The sequence below is a fragment of the Puntigrus tetrazona genome, chromosome 7 (assembly GCF_018831695.1).
Source record: "Puntigrus tetrazona isolate hp1 chromosome 7, ASM1883169v1, whole genome shotgun sequence".
Taxonomy (NCBI): domain Eukaryota; kingdom Metazoa; phylum Chordata; class Actinopteri; order Cypriniformes; family Cyprinidae; genus Puntigrus; species Puntigrus tetrazona.
Window position 1 is genome coordinate 26,160,089 of NC_056705.1, and position 18,086 is coordinate 26,178,174.

At 39.0% G+C, this 18,086-nt stretch overlaps 1 protein-coding gene across 7 annotated transcripts in view; it reads left to right on the plus strand.

Moving 5' to 3' along the window:
* The window catches only part of znf536 (zinc finger protein 536), a 170,757-nt gene extending 167,272 nt beyond the window's left edge, over positions 1-3,485 (plus strand). For 6 of the 7 annotated variants that reach the window (XM_043245025.1, XM_043245028.1, XM_043245026.1 and 3 more), the window contains one exon: positions 1,179-3,485. In XM_043245025.1, coding sequence (XP_043100960.1) covers positions 1,179-1,432 — 254 coding nt within the window. In that variant the 3' untranslated portion in view covers positions 1,433-3,485. The remainder of the gene's footprint in view (positions 1-1,178) is intronic. The other variant, XM_043245030.1, reaches the window with a different exon arrangement.
* Positions 3,486-18,086: the final 14,601 nt, after the last annotated feature.

Below are 18,086 nucleotides of genomic sequence, written 5' to 3' on the forward strand. Positions count from 1 at the left end.
CCTCTCCATATTCCTCCTTATTTGTGTCTATCTCTTTCTGTTTATTCTTAAAATTGATTGAAAATCGCTCCATTCTCTAGCCACTTGGACCAGTCTGTGACAACTCCCAGCTCCCTTTGCCTAAACATTTCCTGCTTCGGGAAAAGAGACGAGATAGGGAAGAAGAAAAGAGAGGAGAAGAAAAGAGAAAGAAAGCTGACTTACAGTTGGTGATGCTAGTTCACTCTAAGTATAAAGTGGCATGAGAATATGCTGCCTCTCAGACTTAGCGCAATGTAAGGGAGTGTGAAATTAAAGTGCGTATGAATGAAACGGCCGGGATTGTGCGTCGCCGGCTTGCTTATCAGACAACTGGAACATCGAAAGCTCTAAAACTTGTAGCAATCCCCTTTGTAGCGAGGCCTCAGCAGACATTGTAGTATTCGAAAGCCGCTGAGACTCCAAAGCCAAACACAAAGTGCTTATAAATCCTTCTTTTTTTGTACCACACACGCATATGCAAGCGGGCGACTTTACGCGCGCTTACTTTGAGGATGCTCACATTTTTCACGTTGCGTCACGGCTACACCTTTAATGCAGCCGCTTTACATTCTCCGCACCAACGGGGCTGCTATTTTAAACCGCCATGTTAATTTGATTTAGTGCTTTTCAAATTGAATTGAGAAAAATGGAGGGCAAATGTACTGTTATTAATGTTCTAAAGTAGCGTGTAGCTGAAAGTGCCTGGCTTTGCTCTAAGTGGATGGGCCCGATAAGAGAGCCAGATATGATAGGCACGTAATCTGCATTCCTCAAACAGACTTGTGTGGGCTATTAAGGGCCATTGTGTACAATGCACCGATGATCAGATCCAATCTCTTAAACAGTTGTACTTGCTCTAAGCTGAAAAGAGCACTTTCGAACTTCTGTAGGATACTGCACAAAGAAAACGTCTTCATCTGAACAGCAGAGATTGTCCACGGATGGATCGAGGAAATGCTTTTGATACATACTGATGAATCAGATGATTAAACGTCCATCTTGTGCTGATTGTAACCAAATACTACACACAAGTGTTATCTGGGCCCTCTGATTAAAATCAGGCACAGAATGTTGAATTCTTTTGAGGCAAGGTGTGTGGCACGTTTAACAGTCAATGATATTGCACAGGATGATAATGTTGTGGGTTTCTTTCTCAGGTCTTGGAGGTCAGAGGCCGTTCCAGTGTCGCTACTGCCCCTACAGCGCCTCTCAGAAAGGTAACCTGAAGACCCACGTCCTGTGTGTTCACCGCATGCCCTTCGACAACAGCCAGTACCCAGACCGGCGCTTCAAACGTTCCCGCATAGACTCTGATGTCTCCGGGAACTCAGAAGATGGGAATCTTTCCTCCTCCGGCCAGTTGAACACAGGAGAAGGTATTTCTGGTGATACTCTTCACACTTTTGAGTGAAGCAACGTAAAACTGAAGCAACAGGGTTTCTGGGACCTTCATGGGTTTGAAGTGATAATGAAACCACCTCATACAAGCATTCCCATTGAATCATTGCAAAAAAACAAGAAATTCAAAACTCTCCCAGAAAAACTGGAGATCATTAACTCCCAAACTGAAACATTTCAGTCTCCGTAATATTCTGTGAAGCACAGGATAGAGATGATGAAGTAAAGAAACCTGAACCCTTTTTGTCTGAAACTAAATACACATCTCTTATTGGAGTTGCCTGAATTGAGCGTTGAAGAGACATTACTGAAGAGGAAAAAAATGACAATGTTTTTTTAAAAAAAGACTGTCATTAAATTCCTCAGAGTGACTTTTGTCCCAAAAATAATGCTTTTATCAGAAAAACGATCCGGGCCAACGATTTCGCGACAGTTGGAAGGGAAAGAAAGATGGAGGGGAGCTGTTGAGCGCACCCTTCAAGAACATGACACCACTAGTGGCCATTTGCCCAGCGCCACTGACGCACAGGGATGGAGTGAGCGGACGGAGGGATGTGGATGGTGAAATGGGGGGGTTGGGGCGTTTGGTGCCAGCCTGACTGGAGCTGTCATCACAGAGGAAATCAATTCAACCCCCTCCCACGCTACTTCCATTCACTCCCCCCACTCCTTCCCCATTTCGCCTCTCCTCACTCTTTCAGAACACGTCAAGAGAAACCTTAGTCGCCTGTACAGCCAGGCCGCTGAAGGGTCAGCCTCAGACCTGTCTGACGATTAGTAGCACTTCCTATCAGCCTCTTTCATTCCCCTCCTCCCTCCCTTCTTATCTTTCTGCTATCGAAAAAAAAAGACAGCCAATAACATTGTATAATAATCCGTGGATAGAATTTTTCCTTCTTTTTCATTGTTGTGCAGTTTTAGGAAGTAATTTGTATGTCACTTAAAGCGACACAGCAAAATGGCAGACACATTAAATGTGATTTCCATTTAGCGCTTCTTAACGAAAAAGTCTTTTTGTTGTTCTTGATGAAGGTGCTGCTTCCCTTCTAACCGGTGGACTTTGGGTAAATACTGACCATATATAACCAAGAGGCAGAATATGTTATTTGTTAAATGTAACTTGGAAATAATATGAAGGACACGTAGCTCTTTTGTGGGGTTTATTGACCCACAGTGGGACTACCTTCTTTATGGAGCTCTTAAAAAAGTAGCACTATGAAGGCACTGTAGATATGAAGTATATAGATAATCACTTCTCCGCTACCTGTCTGTAATCTTAACTTCAGGATGGCATTTATGGGTTTGTTTGTTCCCAAAAAAAAAAAAAAAAAACCTCAATTTTGTACAAATTTTATTTTTATGTTTAAATATGCATTATCATGGCCCCATTTTTGTGTTTGTTGTCCTGAATGTTCCTCTACTAAAAGAGATTAACAACACAGGCAGTTTGGATCCTATGAAATCATGCCTCTTAAAGAACAAAATAAAGTGTATCAACTTTCATTGTACTTCCTTTATTGAAGGCTAGCAGGGGTTAGAAGGTAAATAAGTATGGTAGGGGGTTAGAGATGCATGGATGTTGGGGGGGGGTGGAAGGGTGGATATTAATGTTTTGTGATAAACAGAAATGATCCAGACTTTAAGAAAGTCAATATCTTCCCGCTCAGCACAGGGAAGCTCAGCACTTAAACCCCAGGGCCTTACGGCTGCTCTATTCACGCCAAGAGGAGTTTAGAGGACTCACAAATACCCACCACACTCCTCACTAAGCAGTAAATAAAAACATAAACCCTTATCACGGCCCTAAGACCACAACATCACAACAACAAAAAAGGAACTATAGAAAGAGGTTGAAAAAAGATGATAGAAGTGGTGCACAGAGATTTTACAAGTTCAAACTAACTGTAAGATTCCAAGCAGGGGTTCTTTAATTCACCATAACCCTAGAAAATACTCAAGTCTTTTATTTTTGGTCTGTTCTTTGTTGTTGTTGTTTTCTTCTTTTTTTAGGATAGTTCTCACTGCCTTAAATCAAGTTGATGAATTTAATACAACTATTTGTATAAGCTCTACTGGGGAGGGGGATGTTTGAAATTAAAGATATACTTTGTGACTGCATTGAGCTTTAGAGGTTTCAACGCACTACTGTGTTTTCTGGTGACTGTCAGCCGCTTGCTTTTCTTGTATGTATGTAAGTGTGCACACTTCAAGTATATTAGAGTAAATAAAAAAAAAAACAACAAAAAAACAACATTCCATTTATAGCATATTTCTTTGCTTTTTTCCGTAATCTGTCCTATTGGATCATGTTTGGAGCTCTGAGACAGGCAATAATTCTTTAGTGACACTGGATTTTTTTTTTTTAATTCCACACCATTTTTTTGTATAGTGATTGTCAGTCCCTTAAGTTGAGGTGCTAATGTGTTCACGTTACGTCCCCTATTGAGAAAAAAAAAACTGACTCTAGACTGTATTCTTCCAAGAGAACCTGTAACCACATCATTTTACTGGTACAGTCACTTTTAGAGATCTACAATATTGTGCTTCTTGGGAAAAGAAAAAAAAAATCATGTCAGTTTTCTTTCTCTATAATACTCTATAGTATGTGATCATGAACATTATACTGTCCGACATTCCTAAATGAAGAATATTTCTATATCAGAGGAGGTGCAGAGGAGGCTAGAGGATTATATTGCTACTTATATGCTTTTAACAAGTAGATGACTTGTTATTGTATTTAAGGACTATTCCTAGTCATTATTTATTGTCATACATGTGTCTGACAAAAGAAGAGAAAAGAAGTATTCTGATGAACTATCAAGAAGTTGTTTTTATTTCAGCAATGGCTGTTTTCTTTCTGCTGTTTAGAAGTTCTAATGTCTTTGAAGCAGTACAATTTTATCCAGTGTTTTACGCAATAAAACCTCTACCTCTTAAAACAGCGACTTTGTCTTGCTCATTTCTGTCATTCTAATTCAATATATATATATATATATATATTTTTGGATACACTGTGTGTTTTCTTGAAAGGTTTCCACATGCAAGCATATTTAACTGATTAAATGTAAGTAATCTGGCTTGAAATACGTGCATATGTTGAATGTATACACTTCCTTTAACAGTAAGAGCTTGCGAGTGTTGAGTGTTTGTTGATTATTCTAATGGATGACGTTGCGGACCACTGCATAAAATAAAATGCATAAAATACAAAAAAACAAACTAAACAAACGAACAAAAAAAAAGACAACAACAACCCTCATTTTTGTCAAAAAGCATTTAGAAGCATTTACATTCCTTCATGGCTGCTGTTGGCCATAACATTTACAGATAATGAAACTGAAAAATAGGCTGTTGATGTGTGGCACCAAAGAGAGCCGTGAACAGCACTAAATGAAATCAAATGGCTTTCATAAACCGTAATGAGCACCACCTGTAACATCAAGACCAGCAAAGTCATCAACACTGGCCACATGCAAACATATGATCATTAAAATTTAACACTGACATACAGTATATATTAAATTATCTGGCTATGGTTAGGTACCTCCTCCAATACGTGTTTTGAATATAGGTGTATGTTTGCACATACACAAACACACACACACACGCACACACACACACACACACACACACACACACACACATATATATATATATATATATATATATATATATATATATATATATATATATATATATATATATATATATATATATATCACTTTATGTGACTGTATGTGTATGTGTGTATATATATCACATAAGATATCATAAGATATCACATAAGCTAACCCAGAGCTGAAAACGATGGAAAACAAGAGAAAACACAACACACAGCCCTTGAATCTAAAACGTCCCCAATGCATGCTCGTTTTACTGTTAATGGAGAAATACAGTGTGTGGCATGTTTAATAGGCTTTATTTTTATTATACAACACTGAATAATTAACTCTGAGGCAGAGTGTCACATAGATTTATCTTTTAATTAAAATTGCGTGGTTCACGCATATTTGAGTGGTAGTCCAAATAAACGCAATATCCAAATTTATGTTTTGTTTATCCTCCTGTTAATTATCGAGAGATTGTTCGCTCTATAACCCTTCATATTTTCCCTCTCCTCGTACAAAGTTGGGAGGTCTGCATCACAACTAATAAAACCTTCCAGTCATATTTTATTAATTTATAGGTCATTCTAAAAACAAGGAGTGAAAAAAGGTGAATATTTCAATTCTGGCTCTTTCACATGTACTTAAATTTCACAGAGAGAAAAGTCAAAATGTATTTAATTGGATTAGTGAGTTGTTGATGTCAATCATAAGCTACACAGTGTAATTTATGAAGAGTTTTACTATTCTCTTTAAAATGTATTAATTGCTTACTGAAGCTTTATGTGTTTCCTTTTTACACTGTTTCTGTCTCACCTTTGAAAACGTTGATTATATTGCAGTAACTTATCTATGTGCATATATAGTTTGTGTAGAAAAATTGTTACTCAGAAATTGCTAGTAAATTTCACAAACAGTAAAATATCAATATTAACACTTAATTAAAAGTGAATTTTTGAAGTAGACTGTTAAAAACATTAATTGCGTTTTATTTAAAATGCACTCCATTAATCTTTATTTTAGACCTTTTCTTTACAGTGCATATACAACGTGCAGCACTCCTTTTATGACTAACTGTATCCACAAAACATTTATCTTTTATTGCTTTTTTATTTAAATATTATATATAGCACGATATATACAGTGTTCAGCGTTCTCATCTTGACCTCTTGTATCTGTATTGAACCCAGCTCTGTGAGTTTAAACAGGTGATCTGTGATGTTAGTGTTAGTGTAGGGGCAGGTCTCTCATTGCTCTAATCCTCCGCTGCTGTTCAGAGATCAGCCCCTGCAGGCCCCTCCTGAGGCTGCAAGCTCTTAATTATGCCTGTTTTGTCAGGAGTTGGCAAAGGCCATCATTTGAGCCTGCGGTCGCCCAATTATATTCTTTTTTACGAATTGCAGGCAAAGACGGCCATTTTCCATATCCACGCTCCCCTGTCATTATTGAAACTCCCTCAGCAGGAGAGGGTCGTGTTACTAGCCTGTTTAATTACCGCTCATGTTCATTAAGGCGCCTTCGTCTTATAGGTAGACTTTCATCAGCTCGCCATAATTAGCACCAGTAGGACCAAAAAAAAAAAAAAAAAAACAGATTCATTCATATGGCAGACTTCGCATAATATTAATGCATTGGGTGTGGTTGCAAAAGATAATGTCAAAGCCCCGAACGTGAGGTGTTAGTGTGATAGCCATCACATGAATCAGGTCTGGTTTTCTGTCTAATTACCGTCTCGCATTACAAGTCTGTAATTCATGTTTCTGGGTGCCTTTTTACAGATGGTTTTGAGTCTAAATTCAGTGCACTTGTGTGCCTGTTTATATATGCACTTCTTTTTTAGCTCTGTGAAGATCTTTTCGTCTTCAGCAGTGAAAATATTCTCACTCTGCATTTGCTTTGGTGAGCCTGGTCTGATTCTGCTCAGATTTCACCGGCGAGAGAGTCACTCACTCCATGGTGACTCGCCCCGACTGAACTAATGGCCATGAGGAGATGCTATAGCTGATACAACACTCACAGGAATACAGGTAAAAAAGCTAAAAGCTGCATCTTTGTTCCATATTTACTCATGCATGGTACACATTAGTGCTTTAAAATATGATTTAGTGGCTAAAGCGTTCATATTAGAACCTTTTGAAAGTTTACGACCCAAATTATAACCCTTTACTTATTTTTTTAAGAGTTTAAAAACATTCTCCATATGGTTCTAAGGTGAAAATGCTTCATCGTATTTTGCATGCGTAATGGGTTTTTCGGAGTATTTTATTAATATGCGCCGGCAAGTTAGAGCTAAACCAAATCCAGACATTTATTGTAACGCTCCATGTATAATGTTAAATAATTATCTGTATTTTTTTGCTTCTCAGAACCCCAAAATGTCACCCCCGTGGAGCATGTGCTCTGGACCCTACGAAAACGATAACATAGTTAAAGAGAACGCCGCTCGTTCCCTTTCTCCAGCATTTTCTACACAGCCAAACAGCTGGTGTGTGAAGAGTTAACTCTGCGAGATAAAATATAAGATCTGTTTGGCCTGCAGATATCCATTAAAGGACAGAATGCTCTTTTCTATCACAGCACAGACGCCAGATGTTCTCCTCCATTTCTAATCATTGCAGATGTAATGGGGTAGAATGCTGCAGTTTGTGGCTTCACTGGCATGCAGTCTGTATACTGCACAGGGGAACAGCAGTCTGAGATTTATAATTATACCCCATTAATATGCTAGCATTCCACGCTAGCGGTAAAAAACAAAGCTTAATAAACAGATCCGTCGAACACTGCGTGATTTGGGGGAGAGTCTGTAACACAGGCGAGTGGCAAATGAAATGCATCGGCGTTAGTGGAGTGTTACGAGCGTCTTTAAAGGGCCAGTCGAGTTGCAACTGTATAGATGTGTTTACTCTGTTCCTTTTTCCACATCGACCAGCTTGTGTGAAATTGCGCAGGTGTCCATCATTAAGGCTCCGTTCGGGGTGTGTGGACGGTGCTGAAGGGCTCCAATCACTTAAAGAGTCAACAGACAATTCCACCTGTCATCTGTCTGATGGGTTATTGACCAGAAAGAGGAAGAGAAGAGGAGAGGGAGAGCAAGAATAGGTGTAAAGATCAATCATGCGCTCTCTTGTCACAGTTTTGTTTTTCGTTTAGTGTTTATTGCATGTTAAATACTCGTTTGTCACACAAATAAAGGCATTTTTGTTTGACGCCCCCCTTTTTGACTTGACTGCGATTTGCGGACATAAAAAGGTATAGTTGTGATTTCATACAAACTCCAGCTCATTCCTCCAGTCCTTGTGCGCTAAGTGGTCAGGAACAATCAAAATCATAATTATGGCTACGGAATGGCTCAGAGACTTGAAAAATGTGTCCAGGGTGAGCTACATTCATCTATTCATTTTTATTGAGGTCTCAGTATGAGCAGCCACCAAAATTGATTTATATCCCGTGCTTTTAAAAGTGCAGGACCCAGACTTTTCCAAATGAGGCCCGACGCTGCTAAGAATTTCAAATGTGCTTTTAATACATCCTCCTTTTATTGACGTTTTGGTGCAAATCTGTCCGTTTTATTTCTGCCATTTCGCTCGCCTCCACAGATGTTTGTTTGAGGGTGTCAGCGCGTGTGTACATGTGCGAGTTTGGAGGCTTCGAGAATTTATTTTCTTTTATCGGGTGTCGAGAAGCCAGTAAGTGGGAGTCGTAATGGTAATCATTTTCTTTTTTTTCTATTTTTGGTTATTTGGGTCTGATGTCAGTGCGTTGAGGAGGGTTAGACTGATCTGAGCCCTGGGTAAGATATGTTAGATATCATGTTCTGTCCCCTCCTCGCCAGCCGTCTCATTTTGATTAATGACCTAAACATGTGAATAACAAAGCGTAAGAAAGTGAATAATGATATCTGTATTAATATTATTATTATTTATATATTTTTATTTATATTGTTTTTTATTAATGAGAATCATATGTAAGGGTTGATTGCTACATAATATAAATAAAATCATTTTCAATCAATTATTTCTTTAATTATTTACATTTAATTTAGGATAGTATCATTTTGTGTTAGACCCCTGTGAATATGTGTATATATTCTAATATAAACAAAGAATCTGTAGGCAGACAAGAGATGGAGAATGTGTCACCTCTAAGCAGCTGTCTGAATACAAGGCAAGTGTGACTGTGTGTGTGTGTGTGTGTGTGTGTGTATGAAGGGGTTGGTGTCATTCTTCAGAGCTGTGGATTTTGGGAACTGTGTGTAAGGCCAAAGTAGCATCACCTGACAGCACAGCCTGCTAATTGACATTTTCATTAACGCTGAATTTATATACCTATTTCTGTCTGTGATAATGACCATTTCATGAAGCAGCAGGAAATCTGTTGATGGGCATGAGATTGGGAAGAAACTTGCATAATTACTGCAAAGTCCTTTGTTGGCCCAAGACACACTCCAGCGTTGAACCGGTACATGGTTCTTATCATCGCAATATGGTAGTAGATAGTAAGGTGCAGAGTTGTAAAAGAATTTGCTTCTTTAAGTAAATTAATTTACACTGGGATTCTAGGTGTCTTGCTAATCAGGAGAAAACTCTCAGTAGACAGGAAGAGACTCCCATTTGCATACAGTGCAAGAAAAATCTGCTATCATATGATTAGCCAAGGTAATTAAAACAGATGTAACTTAAACACGTGCTTAAGTACCGCTAATTAATATGTAATTATGCACTCATTTAGACACAAGTTAACACATTTAACAGAGGCAGACATCTCCAGCTCCACTCATTGTCGTTATCAAGAAAAAAAAAAAGCTGTTCAATTGAGAGATAAAAACAAAGATCGTGTCTAATGCTGAAAAATACAGATGCTTGATTGTTTTCGCTTGAGTAATTTGTTAATGTGTGCACATCCCAGTCTCGTATATCGTCATGGTTGTTTTGTTCTTTTCAGGTTCCTGACAAAGGTCAAAGGTCAAAAGCGTGGCGCTTCATGGTTTGGAATCAAATTAACAGTACATTAGTACATTAACAGTACATTGCTGCTTTAGCGCACATAGCTGTATTATTAGCCTATTTTTTTTTTTTTTACTGTATCGATCAAAGTAGGTATAGTTATTAAAAAAAATTAATCTCAAGAATGAAGTTTCAGTTCAGGTTTTCACAAAGTTTAAGGTCAGTCACGTATCTCAGAATCATCAAACCGGCAATTGGGAATATTTGGGAAACCTGTTCGATTCTAATTATTATGAGTGCAGTTCTGTTTGCTGCCACCAGCGGTGCTGAAATCACACGCGTCACCTTTAACATCACTCCCCGTGTCTAAGCTGAATAAACTGATAATATCTCCTTCATTTCTCATCATGTAACATTGTTACGAGACAGCGAGAGTCCTTCTGTCCTGTGAAGGAGAGATAGACTCTCTCTTTCTTAGATATGAATGGCAGTGTTAGACTGGAACCCCGTGGTGAGGTGGGGATACACAGCGGGCGTCTGTCGCTCGTAAAAGAAGAGATCACCTTGGGCAGCCGCGCCGGGCCGCTCCTCCATCATTAACAGCAACGTGCGGCTGATCAGCAGCATTCCTGACAACTCCATTCAGCCGCCACCTGCTGGCTGTCAATCACAGGGAGGGGAGGGGGAGAGGTAGGCGTCCTAGGGCTATTGACAAAGCTGTCGGCACAGAAATGAGACGTGCCTATCAAAGCACCGACTCTACCTTTCTCTCTCGCTTTCTCCTCTCTCATTCTGCCATCTGTGGCATCACCTCCACAGACCAACATTGAAGATACAAATGCATTTGGACAACTTATATAGCGCTCTATGGCACCAGAGCTCGTGAGCCACTCGTGAGCGCGATATTAGGATTTCCGTTCTGTCTGCTTCCACCGCCGACTTGAGGTATTTATATTAACCCCCCTGATAACATAATAACATTGACTTTTTGACCCTGACTTGTCAATCACAGCGAAAATGCTGCTCGCGGATGCTTTTAACACTGATGACCTTGTTGGCATGGTAACACATCCGTAGCAATAGAGTTTAAGACACTGAAACAAATGCTGTTTCATTGCACTTGCTAGTTTCTTGTGTTGTGCACTGGTATACCGTAAACAAGAATTCGGCCATTTGCGAGGCCCTGATCGAGTAAACAATGGGACACTGATGACTCAATTACAGGTTTGTGCAATAAAGCATTGCTGGCATTAAGTAGGTTGCTGATAACACAGATAATGTACATACAATTTGAGACTTTCAGCGTATATGGAAAGCAGCTAATGCTTACTGTTTTTATGGTGAATTCTGGGAATTTCTAGGGTGCATCTTTGTGGAATGTCTAAATTATTGACTCAAATAGTAATTCATTCAACGTTAGGTTCTTACTAACAGAATCAATATTTCAGAGCAGCACACCACGTCTTTTCTAGTCTCTTGAATAGCACAGAGACAAAAGGGAAGAAACAATAAATAAGAAAGAAAAACACAACAGGCTGTCACTTTTATCACCTTTATTTGACATTAGCACGTAGATGTGAGCACCTTAATCACCCGCTGCTTTAATATGCTTTAAATAATGCACAGGCTCAAAACAGAACACCTGTTGCTCAGATGTGCTGATGCAAATATCAAGGGGATTAATTAAAAGTCAATTATATTAATTTGGCTTTTGAAGGGTGATCGTGCAAGATAAAGAGTGATTCTATGAGCGCAGATACTCCAGCTCCTGATTTTTAATGCGGTTTTATCAGAGTCCATTAAAAGAGCTTGTGCACTGGTGCCATGTTGTTTAGATGCCATTCTATGTAAATTTAATGAGCATTTGAGTTTCATCTTTTAATGCGTATATATCTGTCTTATGCATAATTGAAAAAATGCTAATAACTAAAATGTTTGTTTCCCTGGCCCGTTTTTTTTTTTTTTTTTTTTTTTTTTTGTGAAGTTGTGCTATGAATCTTGTTTGCTGGTACACAATGGTGTGGTATGTTATATAAATGAGTTAGGATCTTGACACACAGAAAATGTTTATGGCACAATATATATATATATATATATATATATATATATATATATATATCACATCATGTCATTGGAGTAACAATAAAACCTATGAAGTTGTGGACAGTTTGAAAGTGAGAATACCACCAGCAGCTGTGACAGTGTAACTTTGCCCTTTTCAAAACAACCCCAGCAGAGTGGATTAGAAGAGAAATTTGTGTTTAACATACGGAGAGTCCCGCGTCTGCCAACCCAATCCTCTGTGGTCCCGGAACTTCCCTCATGCCTCCCCTCCTTCAGTTTCTTTTTCTCCACCCACACATTGACCTGTCCCTGTTTCCAAAGGAAAGAACCGGAGAACTGGATTATCTCCACGTGGATACTGGCACACATGTATTTAAATATTTTTATTAATGCTCAGCATGAGAAACATTTTCATTAGTATTCTATAACATGTAAAGAAGAAAATGTATTCTCTCTCCCAACATTTAAAACAGTATAGTTATAGCTACATACAAGTAGCTGCAAATTTAACATGAAAGTTAACTGCTTCTCTGTGGATTAAAAAAAAAAACACTTAGTGTAAAATCACAAGTATTTCTAGCAAGTATATAATTAATAATAAAAAAACAAGTATATATATGTATTGTGCACAATTCTTCCCTTTATTCTGCATTTAACTGTATTTATTTTATTTCTTTAAATGTGTTTATTTTACTCTCCCCCTTTGATCTTGCTTTGTTTTGGTTTTTCTCTGAATGAATGTAAAAGTTGTAAGCCAGTACATCCTCTGTGAAACATTTTATACTGTTTTATAATATTTTAGCACTGTTTTGAAAAGGTGCTATAATATACCTACAATGTTTTCCTGCCATAGGCCAGATCAGACAGAGACTTTCCTTTCAGATGCACAGGTTGGTATTAAAAGAATCCTATTTTTTCATGAACTGCAGTTCATGTGTTCCATTTCTGCTCATATAAAATATAATACAGAATATGCATCTGTAAAACACACTAAAACAATCTCTATCGTAAAGTACATTCAAACTCCACCTTGACCTGTTGCAAACACACTCCTCAAAACATTAATGCTACCCACTGCTGGAGTGCTGTTCACCCCGACAGGCTGCTTGGCGGTGCTGGTGGGTGGGATAATGGCCCGGGAGGACTGTGATTATGAGAGGGGAGGGGCCAAGAGAACACTTCCTCTTGCCGCGACATCATTTTTATTATCCGCTGCCCATCAGAGGTCCTTGAGAAACATGTACTTTCAGCCCGGGCAATCATTCATCTGGGGTCCTGCTCCAAAAGACATAGAGCGAGAGAGAGAGAGAGAGAGAGAGTGAGAGAGACAGAGAGAGAGAGAGAGAGAGAGAGAGAGAAGGAGAGAGAGAAAGGGAAACTGGGGAATATCGACTGATACCCTTCAGCGGTACAGAGAGAAGAGAAGAGCAAGACAGTGAGGGACAGAGACTAACAGACACATGGAGATAAAGAAGTGCTGACCAGCTGCGAGCATGATTACAGAATGCCTGCCCTTCTATGTTAAACTGATATCAGCAGCCAATCATAATTAGAGCCCTCTGTAACAGCAGCCAATCAAATGTCAGCTCATTGTTTCGCTTCTGATTAAACCATCAAACCACACATCTTTGTGCCAAGGGTTTACGTGCACTGTGAGTAAATGTTTGGGGGAGAAAACACAAAACATCACAGATTTGGTCTTGATTCAGGGACAGTACATCTATATCTTATTTACCCATAAAGAGGTATATTAGTAGAGAACATAGACCGTGAGAGAAAGATGACTTAATGACCTTTTTATGACTGTAGTATGCTTAGAAACATGGACCAGAAGGAACAAATCTGATGCTAAAGAAGGCCTCTGATGGGGTTGATACATGGTCTTTGGATGGGTAGTGAGTACAAGACCATTTGACACAAAATCTTTAACTCTTGGTTTCAGCACTTTGCTGATTAACACAGCTCAGACCATCCTCTACCCCCCTCTGATCATCATCTCAACTGCTGCTCATCACAGCGCTCTGCACATGATTGGACAGCAACTGAGTTATGGCATTATCATGTTAGCACTGGTGATTAGCCAATGTGGGAGACAGTGAAAAGATGAAAGATAAGGAGCGGGAGAAAGTGAAACGGTAAGGGTGAGAGACCACTGAAGAAATAATAAAACTGAAACCACAATCTTAAAACTAATGGCGTGGTCATACTGCACTATGGCCGGAATCTGAAATAATCACTTATATACTCTCTTTCACTATTCTATACATTATACCACAAATTGAATCCGCTGATTGAGCCCACTGAGTGTACCAGAAACGATGTAGATGGCATCTTCTGGAAAGATGCACGATGTACAACAAATCACTGGGCATTTTTTGCTGTGTATTTGAGGGATAGTTGTCACGGAGTCATGAACAGGACACCAAATACTATTACTGATTTCCCAAGCATATGTGTTTCATTCATGGCTATAAATGTAAGCAATGCAGACCGGGAGGCCGAAAATGCATGTCTCTTGCTGCTTTGCAAAGTTGTTGATAAATTATGAATAAAAGTATGTGCCTGCGTGCAGGCCATGGCCGTCATAAATAAATATAGGGCTGTGTGTGTGTGTGTATATATATCCGGGTGTAACCATTTTGTGGGTTCCTCGGTGTGTATCGAAGCCACACCCACATTCGGAAATCGTTGGTTAATAGCGAGTTAATGGCGAGCTTGTATAGCTATAAAATCAGACATGAGACATGGGATTTTATAAATTAATATGACAAATGCATTAAGTAAAAAATAAGAGCATCGGGAGAAGTCTCGTTTGTCAGTAAATAAAATAAAGGTACGTGAACATGACTTTACGCTTATCAGTTGCGGTACGTCGTTAGCGCCCATTAACAGAAAGGACTATTTTCGCCGCGTTTTGTTTGTTTTCGCGTCTGTATTCTGCTGTTTTGACAGACAAATAAGATTTCTTAAAGAGTGGAGCATTCTCGTGACTCACCTGTTCAGGGCATGCTTCAAGGAAGAACTGATGCGATGAACGCTGGCTTGATAATCTTCGCGAGCCCTAAAATGACCAGACTAAGTGGCAACCGGATAAACTCGTATTTTTGTTTGGATAAACCATTAAGTTATGTCATGTTTTAATTTTTTTAACTGAGCTGAATTCTGACGTGAATCATGAAATTCTGATTTGAAAATTGAACAGTGATGAGCAGCGTTGAATTTGGAAAATCATCACCTTTCTTAATAATTCCGACATTTATTTCTATGGCAGGGAAATAATTTGCTTGAATTCGCTGCTTGTTTAAATTCTGAAGTGAATCATAAATGAATGTATCACAAATGAAGTCATCCAGAGTTACAACTGCTCATGTAATATCTGGAATGAATAATGAAGTGTTTGTGTGAATTGTGTGGCCTATTTTACAAAAGCAATAGTGGCTAGCTAGTTTATTTAGATATGATGTTTCATATTCTATTAATAATTCTGGATTAATCCCTGAGTCTATTTTTCTATAGTGTTGCAAAAGGGGTGATATGATTTATATATATAGTGTATTTGGTGTAATGCGGTTTAAGTTTCAAAATTTTCCACATTCCACATTCTCCTCTAAGCCCTGCATTCCTGAAGCGGGTCTATTTGTACAAAGAAAGGTGTGTTCTGATTGGCCAACTATTCTGTGCACGGTGATTGATTGAATACAGCAAGTGTCTGACTGAAATATTATACCCCTTACCATAACATGATGCCGTATCCTGGTGCTATGACACAATAAAAGTCATTACAATTAAGGTATTTGTTGCATCCAGTGGGGACATAATTTCTGATTATTATGACTTCATACTGCCTTTTAATGTCACGCTCGATCGCGTCTCGTAAACACAACACCATGTCTGCATTTGTGTTTGTAGAAGCGGTGTGGTGTTATAAAAATAAACTCACTCTGTGACGTAGAGAAGTAGGATTGTGTTTAAATCGGCCATTTTAGGAGGGGTGTGGACTGCTGCTCCATTTGAAAACAGGGGATGGAGATTTACTGCTAATTAAAGAACGGCTTTACTCGACTAGATGCTCGTGATTATTTGATGCAATATATCACTCAGCCATCGTGTGGACAAGTCGTAACTGTTATAAAAATATCTTTTTTTTTTTAAACTTTAGTATTTGCAACTTTAGGAATCTTATCTATGCACTAACAGCTTTGTAACACTCCAATCGAGAAAAGAAAACTTGACATTGCATTATATGACCCATTTTAACCCAAAATGAAATTTTTAAACATGCCCCACATGTCTACCTCAAGATGTAGGGATATTTGCGTAATGCAGCTCAAATGGTCACACAAAGAAAGAAGGAGTGGTTTCAGTAACCGCATTAGTGTTAATGCTGCCATGTCAGGGAGAAGCTGTGTGTTTCTGTGCCAAAACAAAAGTGCTTTATTTAGCTTTCCGAAAGAAGATGCAGTTAGGAATCTTTAAGAACGGTACAACCCAGATGTTCGAATTTCGAAACACATTTTATGGACGACAGTTCTGTTAACCTCGGAGAATACAAAGGGATGTGCAAAAGGCTTATTTCTAAAAAAAATGGGTCAATTCCGTTTTTGCTTTGACAATGTGGCACTTCAGCGACTGTAAGTATGTGTTAAGTATTTGCTATTGACAGTTCAAATGTGGAGTTTTGCACTCATGCGTGCAAAGCCATTGAAATGAATGGGTTTCACAGTGCAGCGCATTACATGTCCTGAGTGAAAGGGCCTTGTGACTGTCAGTCTTGGCAGTCAATGAGACAGTCACAAGCCTCTCGGTATCTAAAATTGTGCTCTGAAGATGACCAAAGCAGGTTTACAGGTTTAAAACGAGGTGGGGGTGAGTCATTAAAGACAAAATTAACCCGCTGAACTCGGTCTAAACCACATTAGATCAGTTTGGTTTTATCAACTCTAAACTCATTCTGAAACTCAAGAGTTTGTTTGACTGTGGCCACTGGAGTGAATGATGACATGATGTTGAGCCAAGAGCTGCTTAGAATTGAATCACATCATGCTTGAATATAAAATCATGAACAAGGTGGTTAAGTCACAAAATGATTGATAAAACTACATTTAAGCTGTTTTACTCCTATTTCACAGCAATAATTATGAAGTATAAAATTAGTGAAAGTGAAAGTTTAGTATAACCTTGTCTTGACAAAGAAAACATACTCCAAAGATGTACTGTATAACATAAACCGTTAGAGGAAGATTTAACATTTCAATTTAATAATTTGTTTAAAACAGAAGCCCCAGAGCATGACTTCATATCCCACTGTCCAAATTTGCAGCAGTCTAAAGTAATTTTTAAGGCCTAGTATTATCACTGCATAAACCTGAATCCCTTTCACCATTATCTATAAAAAGTTCATTAAAATGCAGACAGAAAGCCTACTGTAAATAGCAGCTGTAATTAATATGAAAACAACACAGCATGAAAGAGAGTCTGTTTTTCTTGAGTCTGATTTGAGGCAGTGCAGGACCATCTAATGATGTAAACTCTCAGTGTGTGGAGTTTAAATGTGTCCTGTTTCACTTGCAGCCCGGCTGGAGGTCAGTGTGATCGTTAATCTGATCCTGATCCTAGACCTGCCTGTCTCTTTCACACCAGACAGCTTATTGTCATGATGATGGCCATGACAACCCTTAACCTCCCTCCCACCCTCTCTCTCTCTCTCACTCCCGAGCACGTTCTCTCCTCTCTCGATTGTCTCATCACTCTGAAGGGAGACTCGTCTCTCACGCAGATACCTGATGGCCGACAGGCCTCAGCTTCCTGTGGGTCTGATAATCAACGTGCTGTCAAGGCTGTCAATATCCAGCAGACGAAGAGGGGACCGGGGCCGACACACATATACATACAGATGCACGCACACACAAATATGCGCACATGCATGCGGATACCTGCTCAAGGACTCTCAATCACAAGCTAAAGAGCCCATATGGTGACATATTCTCGTATATCCACTATCATTACGTTATACTGCACACATACACATATGCGCACACATACCTGGCATAAATCA